Source organism: Haliotis rufescens, unplaced genomic scaffold, assembly GCF_023055435.1.
Source record: "Haliotis rufescens isolate VD_foot unplaced genomic scaffold, xgHalRufe1.0.p SCAF_97, whole genome shotgun sequence".
In the NCBI taxonomy this organism is placed as follows: Eukaryota; Metazoa; Mollusca; class Gastropoda; order Lepetellida; family Haliotidae; genus Haliotis; species Haliotis rufescens.
Window position 1 is genome coordinate 360,584 of NW_025964391.1, and position 17,431 is coordinate 378,014.

General features: G+C 44.4%; 1 protein-coding gene across 1 annotated transcript; it reads right to left on the reverse strand.

Moving 5' to 3' along the window:
* Window positions 1-9,457: 9,457 nt before the first annotated feature.
* Window positions 9,458-17,044, reverse strand: LOC124138534 (cytochrome P450 2B4-like). Its single transcript, XM_048391759.1, has 7 exons — window positions 16,707-17,044; window positions 15,356-15,953; window positions 14,258-14,470; window positions 12,931-13,045; window positions 11,247-11,512; window positions 10,471-10,598; window positions 9,458-9,746 (listed from the first exon to the last, which is right to left on the reverse strand). Exons 2-7 carry the CDS (start codon window positions 15,902-15,904, stop codon window positions 9,518-9,520), a joined length of 1,500 nt encoding a protein of 499 aa, XP_048247716.1. The 5' UTR covers window positions 15,905-15,953; window positions 16,707-17,044; the 3' UTR covers window positions 9,458-9,517.
* Between the last annotated feature and the right edge of the window lie 387 nt (window positions 17,045-17,431).

Below are 17,431 nucleotides of genomic sequence, written 5' to 3' on the forward strand. Positions count from 1 at the left end.
AATCAGATCGTCTTGACTGGGCACCTTCATTTTGTTTGAAGCAAATGCAAGTGATACGAGAGGTGGAATCTGATTGGTCTATAGGAGGGGCATAGAAGGGACATAACTCGCAATAGCCACTGGTGGCGCTACAATCGAGCCCAGGAAATCTAGCCCAGTTCGGCAAGGGTGGAAACTGGACTTTTAAAGTCAGTTTACTCTCTTGCCTCGGGAAGATGCCTTATGAAGGAGTAAGCATATACTCCGAAACGTTGTGTTCCTCATAATAAAGAAGTTGACATCTATATATTATCTTCCTCATTTAGAGTGAGTGAGTGGGTTGGGTTTAACGCTGCTTTTAACAGTATTCCAGTTAACTTAATGTGGGAGGAAAGCCCGAAGTGATGGAGGTCTCGGACGTTTACCACTTCGGTGAAACCCACGAGCACGGGTATGGTGCTGACAAATCTAGAAATATAATTGGGGCGAACCGGGATTCGAACCCACAATCATAGGTTTCTGGCGTGCCCAAGGGACGCGGCGCCTTAGACGACTGGACTACCCGTGCCCCCTCCTCATTTATAAATACGATACATTTCACAAAAATAATTATAAACTGACGTCCAAAAGAAACTTTACCAACTGAAAATATAAATTTCAGACAAAGTGTAATTTTTTTTTCGATGAAATCTATCTAAAACACATAACCTAAATACAACAATAGTGTATGCAGAAAATGTTAATCGTCTGTCACATGTTTGCGAGATAACACGCGAAAAAGTGAAAAACACGTGCACCACGGACAACTGCAAATGCACGTGCGGGTAAGGGTATAAAACGATTGCAACGGCAAGTCAGACATCCACAGTGATAAAAAAAAACACAAAAGAAATGTCACGACTCACAGTCGAACAACGTGAACGAGCCTTGGGTATGGTACAGATGGGAGCCACCCACGCCCATATTGCACGAATCTTCGGTTGCTCCCGTGTTGCCGTTACCAACTTGATGCAACGTTACAGACAGACAGGGCGGACCGCTGACAGGTCAAGAACAGGCAGACCCAGGGTGACCACGCCCCATGATGACCGGTACTTGCATACCTTGCACCTCCGAAATCGCTTCCTGACAGTGACGTCATCGGCAACAGGGTTAGTCGACAGACAGTGGCCAGGAGACTCAGGGCTCATGGAATCAGGGCTTTTAGACCATACAGGGGGCAGCTATTGACAGCGCAACATCGTCGTCTGCGATTGAGATGGGCCCAGACTGTACGACGTTGGCAACGACGTGACTGGCAGAGGGTTGTCTTCACTGACGAAAGTCGATTCTGTATGTTTACGGCTGATGGAAGACAACGTGTTTACCGCCGAAGGGGTGAACGAACGGCGGCGTGTTGCGTGCAGGAGATCGTACCATATGGTGGAGGGAGTGTCATGATGTGGGGAGGGATCTGTGGGCAGGAGAGGACACCGCTGGTCATCGTTGACGGAAACTTGACAGCTCAACGTTACATGGATAACATTCTTCGTCCAGTTGTCCTACCATTTCTCCAACAGCAGCCACGTGGTGTCATTTATCAGCATGACAACGCTAGAGCCCATACAGCCAGAATTTTTCACTAACTTCCTCGCAGCCAACAACGTCAACGTCCTGCCGTGGCCTGCACGCTCACCCGACATGTCCCCCATAGAACACCTCTGGGACTTGATGGATCGTCGTGTTCGACAACGACCACAATCTCCAGCCAACCGGCAAGAACTGATCTTGGCCCTCCAAGAAGAATGGCGTCAAATCCCACGTGACCTCATCAGACGACTGACTGTTTCTGTGCGTCGAAGAGTTTTTGCGTGTATTGAGCCAGTTGGTGGTCACACACGCTACTAATGACTTGTTATTGAACGTGAGCGATTGTTTATATACTCTGCCTTTTGTCCATGATTCTGAAAGCTCGAGTTTTGTACCACACCCAACTTTGGGGGGCTCTGACGTCATTCTCGGTCGCGGTATGATTGTAATTTTCAGTGTTGATTATGTTGATATATTGATCTTCTAAATACACTTTACTTCATGCATGTATGTTTTGTTATTTTTGAGCAAGAGTGATTTCAAACTCTGGTAAAGTTTCTTTTGGACGTCAGTTTATATGCAAATAAATATTGAAAATCAAGCTAGATATAACAAAAAGAGTATAACAGTATTACAGGATCACGATGCATGAGGAGTTTATCGCCGTTCCCATGATCTGTCCGTTTCCTCCAATCGATGATGTAACGATCCAGATATTGTTTGTGTATAGTTAAGCGAAAAGTTGCTAATTGTTAAAAAATAAAGAACTTGAGTGCTTTCTTTTATCAACGAACAAAATATAATGATCAAACGAAGAAATAATTACATTAAAAAGAAAATATGGGACTGGATGCCTTAAGTGAATAATGACCGTTACAGGTGGCTGTGTACATATACACTTGACGGATACCTTTTCATCTTGAGGGAATGTCTTATTGACCTGCCCCTCCTTACGACTCGTGTGAGTGGGGCATTTATATCTACAGGGAGTTTTAGTATCGATAATATTTGTGTCTTTGTATTGATAAGATTTGTATTTTCGTATTAATATCAGTTGATTTATTATGTTTACAAATTGAGAGAATTATTGGCGCTTCTGTTTAGATACGTTCGAGTAGCTTACCATCTTTCAGAAATTGATTTGTTTGGCCTTCGCTATTACATTATGACATCTACGGTAGAATAACGGATCTAATAAGAATTCTTGTTTTACGAGTGGTAAGGGGAGTCTTGCATATTTATACCATAGCTACTATATCTTTTTAATTTGTTTAACTTACTTCTAATTGTTAAATCACCTCATTTAATCTCTTATATGAAATGCATGGTCATGTATGTTTGTATTTGTTTGAAGAAACTCTACATAATATCATATTAAGTTGTTGTTGCTACATGAATATACTTGTTTGAACAATCAAACTTCTGGCTAACATGAGGGCACCTTTCGCAGCTTCATCTCGCTCAGCGTGTTCCTATCCATCTAATCCCTTCTCCTGGACTATGCCACTACATCAGTGGATCAATGCTTAGGATATTAATCACTGGGTTGTCTGGTCCAGACACGATTATTTACAGATCGCCGTCATACAGCTGGAATGTTGCTGAGTGCGGCGTTAAACAAACCAACCAACATCAGTGGGTAATTTGCCTTTGTTGTTTTACGAAGTGTAGTGATTTTGGCACATGGTGATTATGGTATGACGTTGTTTTGTTTTCGCCTTTTGTCTCTTCATTGAGATTCCGTCTCGGACACATTTTAAGCGCGTTCATAAGTGACTGTAACGTCCCCAATAGGAGCACATACTTTTATTATGTGTGCGTGTGCAACGCGACGATAGCTTCATTCAAATCATTACTTCCCATCATCATCATCGTCATCATCATCATCATCATCATCATCATCATCAATTATTGTTGTTGTTGTTGTTGTTGTTGTTGTTATTATTATTACTCATATTAAAGAAACGTATTCAAACCTCGCCTATACAGAAACAACCTTCCTAGGTTGTTGTTTTTTATTGTCTCTTTAAAGGCTCTTGACTTAATGATTATAACATCAGTCTGACCAGCCGCAGAATTTCTGTACAAGATACAGGTTTTCACAGTTCCTTCATCCTTTGATCAAACGCAGCCGTGTCGGTGGTCCAGTGGATAGATCCCCGCCGCGTCATACCAAAATACTTTAAGATATGGCACTCATACTTAACCTGTATGGCAGAGTACAGCGGCATGGCATCTGTGTGGGCTAGCAGAATAAAACCGACATTAATTCGGACTAGTACAAACAGACAAACACACACACACACAAGTAAGTATGTAAGTCGAATAATCTTGAACGCGATGGTAAACCCGATGTTCACCTTATCAAACCAGGATCCGCTCATCACATGTTCGAATCCTAGATTATGACCATTGGTCTGTCATCGCCATATCTGGTTTGATTAAGGTAGTGAACGTCTAATACCTTCACCCTCGGGGGCTAGAATTTGTCTTCAGCAATCCATGTTTGTTATAAGAGACGACTAACGGGATAGGGTTGTCAGGCTCGCTGATTCGGTTGATGCATGTCATCGTATCCCAATTGGCTAGATCGATGCTCATGATGTCAACCACTGGACTGTCTGGTCCGGACTCGATTATTTACAGACATCCGTCTTATAGCTTGAATATTGCAAACAAACAAACAAACAAACTCAGTGTCATAAGATAATAACTTATAACAGAGTGGTCCCAAAGTACGGGAACGGGGGCAAGCAACGCCCACAGTTCCACCATATAGCTTGCTTGCCCCGCCGTGTTATTGCAAGAATACTTAGCGTAAACAAACTTCGCAAGTTTCTGGCCCACATAAATGATGAACATTATTGTTTTGTCACAACACAATCATAGTTAGAAGCAAATACCGTCAGTTTACAGGAGAACCAGTTATGTTTTTTTGACGAAACAGAGCGCAAACAAAACCTGCTTTTTCTGCAGCCGTAAAACTACAAAACACAACACCGGTGCGTGCTTGTTAGTCTTTGCATCTCAACTGCCTGAGTCATGTATCGATTATAGCACATAAATAGGCTAGAACAGTTTGTTCAGGAACACGTCGTGAAACGTTTAATTAGTCAGGCTCCAAGACAGTTTGTTTGTTTTTTGCTGAAATGACTATATTTATGCATTTAGAAATATACCTTTATTGCCAGAATCGGTGAGTTGGATTTAACGCCGCCTTTTATGGGTATTCCAGATACATCAGCAACATGTGGGAGTGATCATAGGTTCCTGGTGTGTCCAAGGGGGGATACTCTGCACAGCAGATTGCGGCACATTAGACGACTGGTGAGGTGAAATGGGGTCAAACATCGCGTCCAAGTTTATTGCACTTATATAGCGACGTGCATGCACGTGTGAGTGTGTGTGGCTGTTTATGTTAGTTCGAACTGATGCCGATTCATAGTGCTAGCTCACTGAGATACCATGCCGCAGTTTAACACGAATGCCCCACTCAGACACAGCATACTGGATCCGAGCCGTCCAGTCCTTGTTTAAGCCCCTTAATACCGAGCGCCAGACAGTGTAATAACAAGTACCATCTTTTAACGTCTTTTGGTATGACGCGGGATCGAACCCCGGACCTTCCGCTTTCCGGTCGGACGCTCTACCACTACACCACGGATAGCGGTCCATTAGATGACTGGGCCACCCGTACTCCCTTAATTGCCAGAAGAATATGAAAGAGATAGTGAGTGTCTGAATGTGTGTCACAGTATTCTAGTATATCACATGGCCCTTAAAGTACATCGTCCTACATCTCGGAAGGGACATGCGTTGTTTTGTTGTAATTTTACTGCTGTGTGTTTACAGGCCGCCTCCTTGAATATTAGAGACGGTTAACCAGTAAATGCCGCCGTGGGTCTGGTTATCTCCCTTGTTAGGCCTTATTGTATATGTGAACGTGGCCCTGGTATATTTAAAAACATCAATATAAGTATAGATAACAAAACTGCATATACGACGTTCTTCTGAGGGCAACGTTGAGAGAGATGAAATTAAGTAACAACATATGAATTAGTTAACCTTTATGTTGAGGTGAAATGGGTTCTAACGTCGCGGGGGGCACGGGTGGCCCAGTCGTCTAAGGCGCCGCGATTCGCTGTGCAGAGTTGCGTCCCTTGGGCACGCCAGAAACCTATGATTGTGGGTTCGAATCCCGGATCGCCCCAATTATGTTTCTAGGTTTGTCAGCACCATACCCGTGCTCGTGGGTTTCACCGAAGTCGTAAACGTCTGAGACCTGCATCACTTCGGGCTTTTCTCCCACATTAAGCTGACACGCCGTGATATAACTGGAATACTGTTAAAAGCGGCGTTAAACCCAACTCACTCACTCACTCACTCACTCACTCTAACGTCGCGTGCATGCGTACGTGTGTTCCGACCAAACCTCATTTTATCGCCTTAATGCTGAGCGCCAGACAGGGTAACAACAAGTTCCATCTTTTAACGTCTTTTGGTATGAGGCGGCCGGGGTTGGAACCAAAAACATACCTGTCTCCTGGCAAACGGTCCATACACCCGTCAACGGCGACAATCATAGTCCTTATACATGTAAATATATACATGTTGTAGTGTAAAAAGAAACAACACACATTTTAATTATTTTCTGATCATAAACATACTCCTTTGTATTAAATTTTAAACAGCTACCTTGCCAAATGAAAGAAATGAAACTCGCGAAATTACCTTGCTAACGAGGAATAGAATTTTGAAAAACACTCTTTTTAAAGATAATATTTTTAAAGTTATTGTTTCCCAATCCTTTTTAACCCATCTTAATCAATAAAAGTTGAAATTTAAAAAAAATAATTATTTTAAGTTCGTGAAAATATGTCAATAACAAGTGATCAATTGGTTCTGTTCTCACTCCTTTGTAAGGCATAGGTAAACATGAAACATATTCACCAATCATTTGATCCGAAAAGCTCATTCATTATACAGACACAAATCAATAGTTTTCCGATCACCAAGCAGGCAAACGGACTGAAGAACGTTGTTAGATTGTCAGATAAACGGTTTTTTTATGGGGAACCGAACGTGTTAAAAATCTCAAATTAACGATTAACATATACCTCACCCTAAAGACTACGCCTCTCGTGAAAATATCTCGTGAACGGCACCGGCATCGATGGTATCGTGTAGGTCAACAGCCAGTGTCACTGCGATTGAGGGAACATTGTGTCTGAGCATTTCGACCCGACAGTGGAACGACGTTGACGCCACAACAACAACATAACAGGTCGATATAGTCCAGGCGGGCACGGCGTTTCAGGTTGGAGAATGGGGACGAGTCATGTTCTCTAAGACCGCCTCCGTGGTCTATTGGTAGAGCGGAAGGTACGGGGTTCCATCCCCGGCCGCGTCAATACCAAAAGACGTCAAAAGATTGTATTTGTTGTTACCCTGTCTGGCGCTGGGCATTAAGGGTCTAAAACTAGAACTGGTCGGCTCGGAGTCAATACACTGTGTCTGTGGGGTATTCATGTTAAACTGCGGCATGGTATCTCAGTGTGTTAGCACTATAAATCGGCATCAGTCCGGACTAGTACAAGCAGCCACACACACATGCACGTCGCTATATAAGTACCATACTCTTGGACGCGACGTTAAACCCCATTTCACCTCACGCCATGTTCTCTAATGAGCAGGTTTTGCCTGTTTCGAGCTGATGGTGGACAGTGTGTGTACAGACACCAAGGTGAATGCCTGGCACTGAACTGTGTCCACGATGTTAAGCAATTTGCAGGCGGTGATGTCATGGTATGGGGAGGAATCTGTGGAGACGAGGCTTCTTCTCATTCAAAGGCAATATTACTGCACAGGTGTATCGGGAGGAAGTTTTGCGACCCATTGTGCTGCCAGTTATCCAACAACAGCACGCGGTATAGTCTTCCAGCATGATAACGCTAGGTCCCTTTCTGCAAGACTGACACGAGACTTCCTCAACGACATGAATGTTAATGTTTTGCCAAAGCCTGTATGTCCTCCTGACGCGAACCACATGGGACATTTGTGGGATCATCCTGAGAGGCAAGACAAAAGGCGACCATCAGGAGCGATGTCTCATCGAGACAACGGATTCCCGCTAACGTGAGGTGTTTGACGTCATCGACGGTGTGACGTCTTGTACAACGTGAACGAGGTGGACAAACATCATTAAACCAGTGATTTATGACAACTCCGTTCTTACACGTGCTTTGACAATGACAATGTGAATGATCTCATCGCTGTATCTTGTGGCCATTGTTACTCGTAAAGTTTCTGCTGTTATGGGTCAGTGAGTTGGGTTTAACGCCGCTTTTAACATTATTTCAGTTATATCACGGCGTATCAGTTTAATGTGGGAGGAAAGCCCGAAGTGATGCACGTCTCGGACGTTTACTACTTCGGTGAAACCCACGAGCACGGGTATGGTGCTGACAAACCTAGAAACATAATCGGGGCGAACCGGGATTCGAACCCACAATCATAGGTTTCTGGCGTGCTCAAGGGACGCAACTCTGAAAAGCGAATCGCGGCGCTTTAGACGACTGGGCCACCCGTGCCCCCTCTGCTTTTATGGAGTGAACTTGTTCACATATTGCTAAAGTGCCACTATCGTTAAATACATATGTTTTCAGTTCCAACATGCTTTCGTCTCTCAAAGTCTTCGTGTACTTTCTTTTCTTTCAGTTAACATTGCCTCGAATAGTCGTACAGAACTCAAACCCCGAAAGGCTAAAAAGTGGAAAAGTGGGATTTGGTTCCTCAATAACGTCATTGGGCGGCTGACGACATTGAGACGGCGTGCATTGGTACTGGCGATGGTCATATTCGCTTTTAAGAATGCTTTTGGGTTTTTTGTCTGTTGTTTAACGCCACACTCAGCAATATTCCAGCTATATGACGGCGGTCTGTAATTAATCGAGTCTAGAGCAGACAATCCAGTGATTGATATGAGCATCGGTCCACGCAATTTGGATCGATGACATGCATCAACCAAGTCAGCGAGCCTGACCACCCGATCCCGTTAGTCGCCACTTACGACAAGCATAGTCGCCTTTTACGACAAGCGTGGGTTGCTGAAGACCAATTCTACCCCGGATCTTCACGGGTCTATTATTAAGAATGTGTGGCATCTGCTAAATAATGTGAGGTATCTGCTAACCAACTCAACCTGATCATGACAATACCCGCTTCACGCTGAAATTGCGACGCCATGTTCCTTGAGACGCCATGTGCCTGTACCTGCTGTGAGATACTTGATGTGATGCATGTAATATCACCTATGATACCAGTATCAAGTAGATCACCATCGAATAATCATTTCTAGTTTGTTTCATTTTCAGCAACCATCAAACATGGATATATACTTTCTTTTGTCCGACAGATAGACCAGACACCCAGTGATTGTCATCATTAGCATCGACCATTGCAATTGGAATACGATGACATGCATAAGCCAAGTCAGCAACCCTGACCCCCCGATCCAGTTAGTCGCCTCGTACGACAAGCATGGGTTGCTGAATACCCATTCTAACCTAGATCAACACCGGATTACAATCGGATTCCATCTATGATTAATGATGTACCCCCAGAATAGTTTGTGGCAAGTAATTTGTGAAAATTGCATGTTAAGACCGCGGCCTTTGAGGTCCACTCGACTCTTTCCGTTACCGACGTAATTCTTCGGGCAGCGATTGAGTAGTGATATCACATGAGTCACTGTTAGACTGGTCCCATCCCTCAGTTGCGCACGCCGAATAAATCTTACTGCAGTCGCTAGCTTCTCGCTCAGGCGAAGGGCAGAGTACCAGTCCAGATTCAATGTAAACCGCATACAGCTCATGCAACATGACGGCAGAAAAATGACGTTAATGCTTTTATTATCATTTGGGGCTTTTTTACACATATTTTCCATTCTTTTTGTAGATGAATGACGCTGTTATGTTCTGCTAGTGGTGTCCTCGCGGGGTATGAACCTGATCTTATACTGGGGCGTGTTGTAGAAGGCGGTGAAGCCGACGTCTCTGGGGTCAGGAGATGGGAGAGGATGAGCGGGGTCAGCCTCCAGATGGAAGTTCTGTAGTATGGTGACCACGCCTAGAAAGAGGCGGACCCGGGCCAGGATTTCACCCACACACTGACGCTTGCCGATACCAAACGTCAGCAGCCTGAAACAGATGGTTGATACAAAGTATGGGTAGTCCCTTCCAATCTCGTATCTACAGTTAGAACCTGTTAATCCGGACTCATCGTTGAAATTGCTGACTTGACACATTTCCGTATTTCGGGGTAATGTTACTCTGTGGACATGTAATCGTTCAAACCGTAGTGTCCGGAATGCGGGGGTCCTCACTAACGAGGTTTGACTGTCTATCAAATTTCAGGTGTGTTTTTTTTATACTTTATTATGTTTATTTTAGTAATTACTCGAAGTTTACCAGTAGTCGATCAGTTTAACGAATGTAAGTGACGTCATGTGTATTTAACTCCGTTCTGTAGGAGGTTATGCCCTGTCACTTGTCATACTTAAACATAATAAACATAAACATTATAAACATAATAAACATAAACATTATAAACGCATCGGAAAGACTACACTAAAATAGCAACTTGAACAATAACTGGAAGCGCCTGTAAAATCTCATACCATCTGTCATTGATAAGCTTACACACAACAGATGACAACCAAAAAAACCCTCCCTCTCTCTCTCACACACACACACACACACACACACACACACACAGTCACTCACACACACACACACACACACACACACACATTAGTACCATTAAAACCATAATCATATTTCCTGATATACGCAACCCAAACCACCCTCCCCTACACACCCTGCCAAATACAAATCATGCTCTACCCCCGGTTCTCCCCCTCACCTCTGTCTTCTCTGGTCCTCTGGGGGCACGAGGTGGCCATGCTCGTCCAGGAATCGTTCCGGTCTGTAGGTGTAAGGTTCGTTCCAGAAGGACGGGTCATGATGAACGAACCAGATGTTGTACCACACCTACATTAGTAAAACCTATACTGAAGGACAGATGTTAGGGAACGGCTAATACAATTATATACTGGCATTCAAATTACCTACGATCTGAGTTTCAATAATTCACATAACTTTTGTGGCTAAAACACATTGCTTATACCATTGTTAGTTAACACAACTGATCACAGGTATTTAAATATTTTCGAGGGAGCGTTTGATATGATTAGGAGGCTTGGGTGAGGTGAGGTGAAAAGAGGTTTTACGTCGCGTCCAAGATTATTACACTTATATAGCGACGTGCATGCATGTGTGTACGTGTGTGTGTGTGGCCGCATGTACTAGTCCGGACTGATGGTGATTTATAGTGCTAGCACACTTATATACCATGCCGCAGTTCATCATGGATACCCCACTCAGACATAGCATACTGACTCCGAGCCGACCATTCCTTGTTTTAGCCCCCTAATGTCGAGCGCCAGGCAGGGTAAAAACAAAACGTCTTTAAACGTTCTCCGGGCGAAAACTCTACCACTAGACCACAGAGGCTGTCTATGGAGCTTGGGAGAGGGTTGTGTTTTTCGGGTTTTGTTTGGGGGGGGGGGGAGAGAGAGAGAGTCGAAATCACCCGGTACAGTAATTCAGATGCGCATTTTGTCTGATTAGCTTCCTCACCATCGTCTTCCTCGGAATATGGTATCCGTGCAGGCGAGTGTCCCGGATGCAGGTCCTCATTGGAGGAAGAGCCACAGGGGGGGTGAAGCGGAGAGATTCCAAGATGGCCGCCCTTGTATACGGCATGTTGCTCCGATCCTGCAATCTCGCCATGCGGGATATTCCGATAACTTGCGATATTTCCTCTTGGATCTTCTTCTGTACATCCGGATTATGAACCAGCGTTAGGAGCATTGTGTACAGCGTCCCTCGGGTTGTCAGCACACCTGGCAGGTGCAAGAACACCGCATCACATCACGAAGGAGGACGAAAGTGGGTTTAAGGTTGTATTCCAAGACTATACAGGAAACTTCTAAACATATTTCATTTATCCTGCGATTGCACGTCACTACGAAACGGCTTTTCAGTTTTATTAAGGTGGCATGCAAGCTAAAATAAACGCAGGTCGTACAACCTTGGCGAATCACGTAGGCCTATGTTTGGAGCGGACGCCCCAAGAATCATACTCAAATAAAAACAGGGGTTCCGAACCAAATAGGATCACAGCACGAGTACAAAACGCGATTTATGCTCCTTCTGCCAGCGGAGCTGACGGTGTCCGCGCGACATGTAGCAAGTGCCTAAGGACATTATACACAACTATCATGTGTCACTGGAATGAAGCCTTACAGGAGTATTGCTATCTAATTTCAGGGGATGGGTTCCAGGGATTTGTGCTAAAGACCAATCAGTTAAGAACTATTGTGGCATAATTTGCATTCTCCACTGACAGCAGCCTTCTTCCCGAGGCAGGGGCGTTAATTGACTATAACAGTCCAGTTTCCACCCTTGCCGAACTAGGCTGGAATTTCGTAGCGCCACTAGTGTCTATTACGAGTTATGGCCCTTCTATGTTCCTCCTACTGACCAATCAGATTCCATTTTTCATATCACTTGATATTGCTTAAAACAAAACGGCGGCGCCCAGTCAAGACGATCTGCTCGATAGTCAAGATCTGTATTGTAAGAAAACGGATTTTACCCCGCGAAGTGCATCAAATCACGTGAGCACCTTGATTAAAAACATGAAAGAATTTGCAAAATATCTGCCGACGCCCAGTTGGCGGTACACATGCTTTGCAGTCGACCGAAATCTGCATGTTGTTTACGAACCGGATGTCTAGTTTGTTACGCGATTTTAATTGGACTAAGCATAGACTCGTTAGTCCAGCCTAAATGCATCTCCATAATTGCATCCTAGTGCGGCAAGGGTGGAAACTGGACTTTTACAGTCAGTTAACTCCCTTGCCTCGGGAAGATGGACAGCAGCAGACACAAGTCTTACCCGATTGTAATAACCAAAATAAATGGAAATCTATTTGTTTCATGTTGTGGGTTTTTTTCTGAAAGGACATATAACGTTAAACAAATCATACATGTGTGCATAAGTAGTTACATTATCAATAGCATATACCTCCTTCTTGACCTCACCCGGTAGGGGGTGTATCCTGCGAGCAAAGTGCTTGCCACGTCAAAGACCCGGGTTCGATTCTCTACATGGATACAGTTTATGAGATCAAGTGTGTGTGTCCCCAGTCGCGACATAGCTAGAATATTGCTACAGCGGGTTTAAACCCTACTCACCCACTAACCTGAACGGACCACGGTGTTCAGTCGAGAACATGCGACTGCAGCCGCCACGCACCTGCCACCAGCCCGTCCAACAGAACGCCCTTTACGGCGTTCCTAGATATTCTCCCTTCGTCGCGTTCCCGCAGCAGCATCGTGTACAGACAGTCCGGCATAGCCTCCCCCTGACACTGAAACATTAATATGCATCGTGTGCAGACAGTCCGGCATAGCCTCCCCCTGACACTGAAACATTAATATGCATCGTGTGCAGACAGTCCGGCATAGCCTCCCCCTGACGCTGAAACATTAACATGCATTGTGTGCAGACAGTCCGGCATAGCCACCCCCCACACACACACACACACACACACACACCACACCCCCCACCCCCCACACCACACACACACACACACACTCACACACACACACACACACACACACACACACACCCCGCCCCTGACACTGAAACATTAACATACATTGTCTGCAGACAGTCCATCATAACCTTCCCGTGAAACTCAAACATTAAAATGCATTGTCTGCAGACAGTCCGGCATAGCCTCCCCCTGACGCTGAAACATTAACATGCATTGTGTGCAGACAGTCCATCATAGCCTCCCCCTGAAACTCAAACATTTTCATGCATCGTGTGTAGACAGTCGGGCTTAGCCTCTCACTGACGCTGCATGAGTGAGTGGCCGACAATCATCAATATTACAGGTATATATACGGCTAGGTCAAGGGGATCGAGTCTAAACCAGACACACCACTGACTGAACGATGAGCAACGGTCATCGCCATGCGTGCTCGATAACAACGAGCCGAGTCACAGAACCTGACCACCCGACCCCCTTGTGTGCCAAGGAGACAGTATGCATGAACCACCTGAATGTGGCATTGGGCAGAAAGTATATTCCTATCTTAATAGCATTTCCGCTCTGACAGCTCACCTGTACGAATCCTGGGGTTCTAGATTGGGACATCATTGGGACATCAGTTTGAGAACAAAACATGTTTGCACTGATTTTCATGGACAACATAATTCGGTGTGTTTGAAGATAAAACTCTATCTGAGTTGAGTGGCTTAGTGGTTAAAGCGTTCTATCGACACGCCTATCCCCCGGGTTCGATACCACACTTGGTTACAACGTGTGAAACCAATTCCTGGTGTCCGTGCATGATGTGTTAAATATGCTAAAAGAGGCATAAATCTTATCTCGCTCACATGTCTTGGATGTTGCAAGAGTGAGAACAACCCTGTGAAGACCCGGCTTCGAATTGGTCTTCAACAACCCACGCTTGTCGTAAGAGATAACGAACTGGATCGGGTGGTCAGGCAACAAACTAAGAACAATATCTACATTTTTGTCATGCATGAAAAGCCTGAATGATCTACGCACCTCTTTCATCTGTTCGATCGCTGTAATGAGTTTGTCCCTGTTGGTCTTGATGTCCCTGCACGTTCTGCCTGTCTGGGAGGGAATCCAGGCTGTCCACGGCATCGTGTCCAGGACGGAGGAGCGTCTGAAGTGGGTGATGTAGTTGAAGCCTTCCACGATGCTGTTTACGTACTCCAAAATGTCTTCTCCGGCATCAAAACGTCGACCTACCGCCTGGGAAGAGAAGCAGAGCTGGAAGGTATGCTTGCAGAATACATGTCAAGGTAAGAAAAGGTCATAGCTCAACGAATGTCGCAGGTAGTACCTTCAAGAACGGGTCGGGGTTTCTATTCGGATTGCGTTCTTAGCATTACGCTATGTGTGTTTCTGTTGAAGCATAGATAAATGTTACGACGAGAAGGTAGATATGCGACTGTCGTAGTCAAGAAATTGAAGTAATCTGGTGGTCGTTGGTTGTAGTTTACCGCCGCATTCAGCAATATTCCATATATGACGGTGGTCTGTAAATAATGGACTTCCGGCAGTTGTAGTGCTAAGATGGCTTCAAGAAAGAAGGCTCAAGGTGAGGTGAAATGGGGTTTAACGTCGCGTCCAAGATTATTGCACTTATATAGCGACGTGCATGTTCGTGTGTGTGTGTGGCTGCTTGATGCCGATTTATAGCACTAGCTCACTGAGACACCATGCCGCAGTTTAACATGAATATCAGACACAGTATACTGACTCCGACCAGTCCTTGTTTTAGCCCCTTAATGTCGAGCGCCAGACAGGGTAAGAACAAGTACCATCTTTTAACGTCTTTTAACGTATGAGGCGGCCGGGAATCGAACCCCGAACCTTCCGCTCTCCGGGCGGACACTCCACCACTAGACCACGGAGGCGGCGATGGCTCAAGGTCCCGCAAAGCGATCGTAGCACTAAGACGATCAGACTTACATCGTAGATCTTCGTTCATTTTGTAGAACGGGTTAAGGGCCTATGGACCCGTTTCACAAAGCGATCGTAACGCTACGACAGTCGTAATTTCGCATAGATTTACGACAAACGTAGCCGAACGATCGCTTTTTGGAACGGGCCCGCATGTGTGCCTATACTCACCAATATGAGTATGACATTACAGATATAGTTGTGTATATCCGCGAGGCAGTCGTGGGGCCGGCCTCCCGAGGCTCCGAGTCGCGCCACAACTCTACGTAACTCCTCCTGAGCATGCTTTTCCACGTTCATTAGACCGGTACCGTACTGCTTAATCCCGCGGTGTGCTATCTTCCGCAGCAGCCGCCATCGCTCCGTATTGTTCTGGAACACAATGTCCTCGGGAACCAGGTTCATCCCCGCGTAACATTTTATTCTCCCGCTGAACGCTGTGCTGTATTCTGAAGAGTCCAACATCTCCTTGATGAGTTTGTAGGAATGGAGGACCACAACCGGATGTGAGAACACGTAGAACGTAAACATACCATCGTAAGGACGCCCGAGTTCTTCCAGCTCCAGGGGCACTTTCTCAAGTTTTAAATCTCGTAGGTTCCCGGTAAAGCGGCGTGGCTTGGGACCCGGGGGAAGATAACGGTGATGGTTTCGTGACCTTGACCTTGACATTCTATACAATATGGCGATTATGACCACCAAGAAAGCTACGACAATCATGTTCGAAGCTGTATTAGTAAAATAGCAACTTGTGGCTCAAGACACAATTCTGAAAAATAATACAAATTAATGAGAACTATTAAAATAATAAAAATTGATGTGAACTATTTGCCAGAAGTGATATTTACTACTCATAAGACGTTAAAGAACACCCGAAGCTTCCATATTACTATAGTTTAATCTGTCATGGCATAACATTAACTTAGTAATGTGAAACCATTGAGTGTTCTTTACTTCTTTTGAGTACTATATGTCTGTGATTCATCGACATGGGCATTAAAATACCATTTGCCACAATCGATTTTCGAACTATCAATATATCGTCGAAAAATATTCTGATGATCCCAAAATTTATATTAACAATTATTATTTTATCATTAAATAGAATGTTTAGGTCGTTGATTCATTTAGTTGAAAAAAAGTATTGAATTAAACTGACGGGCAAAAGAATGTATACACTTGAAAACTTGATTTGACAAAAACATTACAAACTTTATCAAAACGTCACAAGGCTGATAAAAGAGACCGAAACAATGCAAACTTAAGGTGCAAAACACAACTATGGTATCCGTAAATACATCACCATCGAATGACCATTTCTTGTTTGCTACATTTTAAGCCACCATCAAACATGGGGGTGTATTATTTTTTTGGTAGTGTATTTGATTTTGCTTCTTCGGTACCTCTTAATAATATCTCATTGTGCATTTGTATATAAACACCGTTTATGTACATCGAGTTAGAAATTTGCAGTAATTGCTGTAGGAATTGCCATGCAACAATCAAGTTTAGCGCTACTCACAAACTGATAACACTGAGACACCCTCTCTCCTCCATGTCACCTCCCTCACTGACGTCCTACCCTCCACCACACCTGTCTCGTCGTGGCGTCATCGTCTCACGGGATGCTGCACAATTACATTATGTTTGCCCAGTCAGCGGTATAGGTTATTAATCAAACGAGTGGTACACAACATCAGGGGGTTTAATGAATGCATTCATTCCTTAACGCATGTTGATGAAATGACGAATGTTTTAATTGGTACTGATATTGTCGCGCTCCGGGGATGAGAGCAGGTCCTGTAAAATCATATATGTGTTTGTTTGTTTGTTTAACGCCACACTCAGCAATATTCCAGCTATATGACCGTGGTCTGTTAATAATCTAGCCCGGACCAGACGCAATTGGGATACGGTGGTATGCATCAAACCAAGTCAGCGAGTCTGACCACCCGATCCCTTTAGTCGCCCCTTCCGACAAGCATGGGTTGCTGAAGACCAATTCTAATCTGCACGGGACTTAATTCATATATAGGATTTATGAGTTTTTAGGTCACCAATAAGTAAATCATTAAGCAGTTTAATACGCTACCTATGTCTCAAAGTTACTACTTCGAACAATGTTTACACAGACTAACTTATTGAAGATGCATGTGATATGTCAGTCTTTCTCCAAATGTTTAAAGAGGTGGGAATATAAACAAACGGTTTCATATATACATGTGTCATTTGTTTGTTTGTTTGTTT

Bases quoted from the DNA above. Each gene is read 5' to 3' on its own strand.
- LOC124138534 (XM_048391759.1), bottom strand. From the start codon at position 15,904: ATGATTGTCGTAGCTTTCTTGGTGGTCATAATCGCCATATTGTATAGA. The intron at 14,471-15,355 runs GTGAGTATAGGC...TTCTCTTCCCAG, and splicing joins GTAATGTCATACTCATATTG to GCGGTAGGTCGACGTTTTGA. The intron at 13,046-14,257 runs GTGCGTAGATCA...TTAATGTTTCAG, and splicing joins CGATCGAACAGATGAAAGAG to TGTCAGGGGGAGGCTATGCC.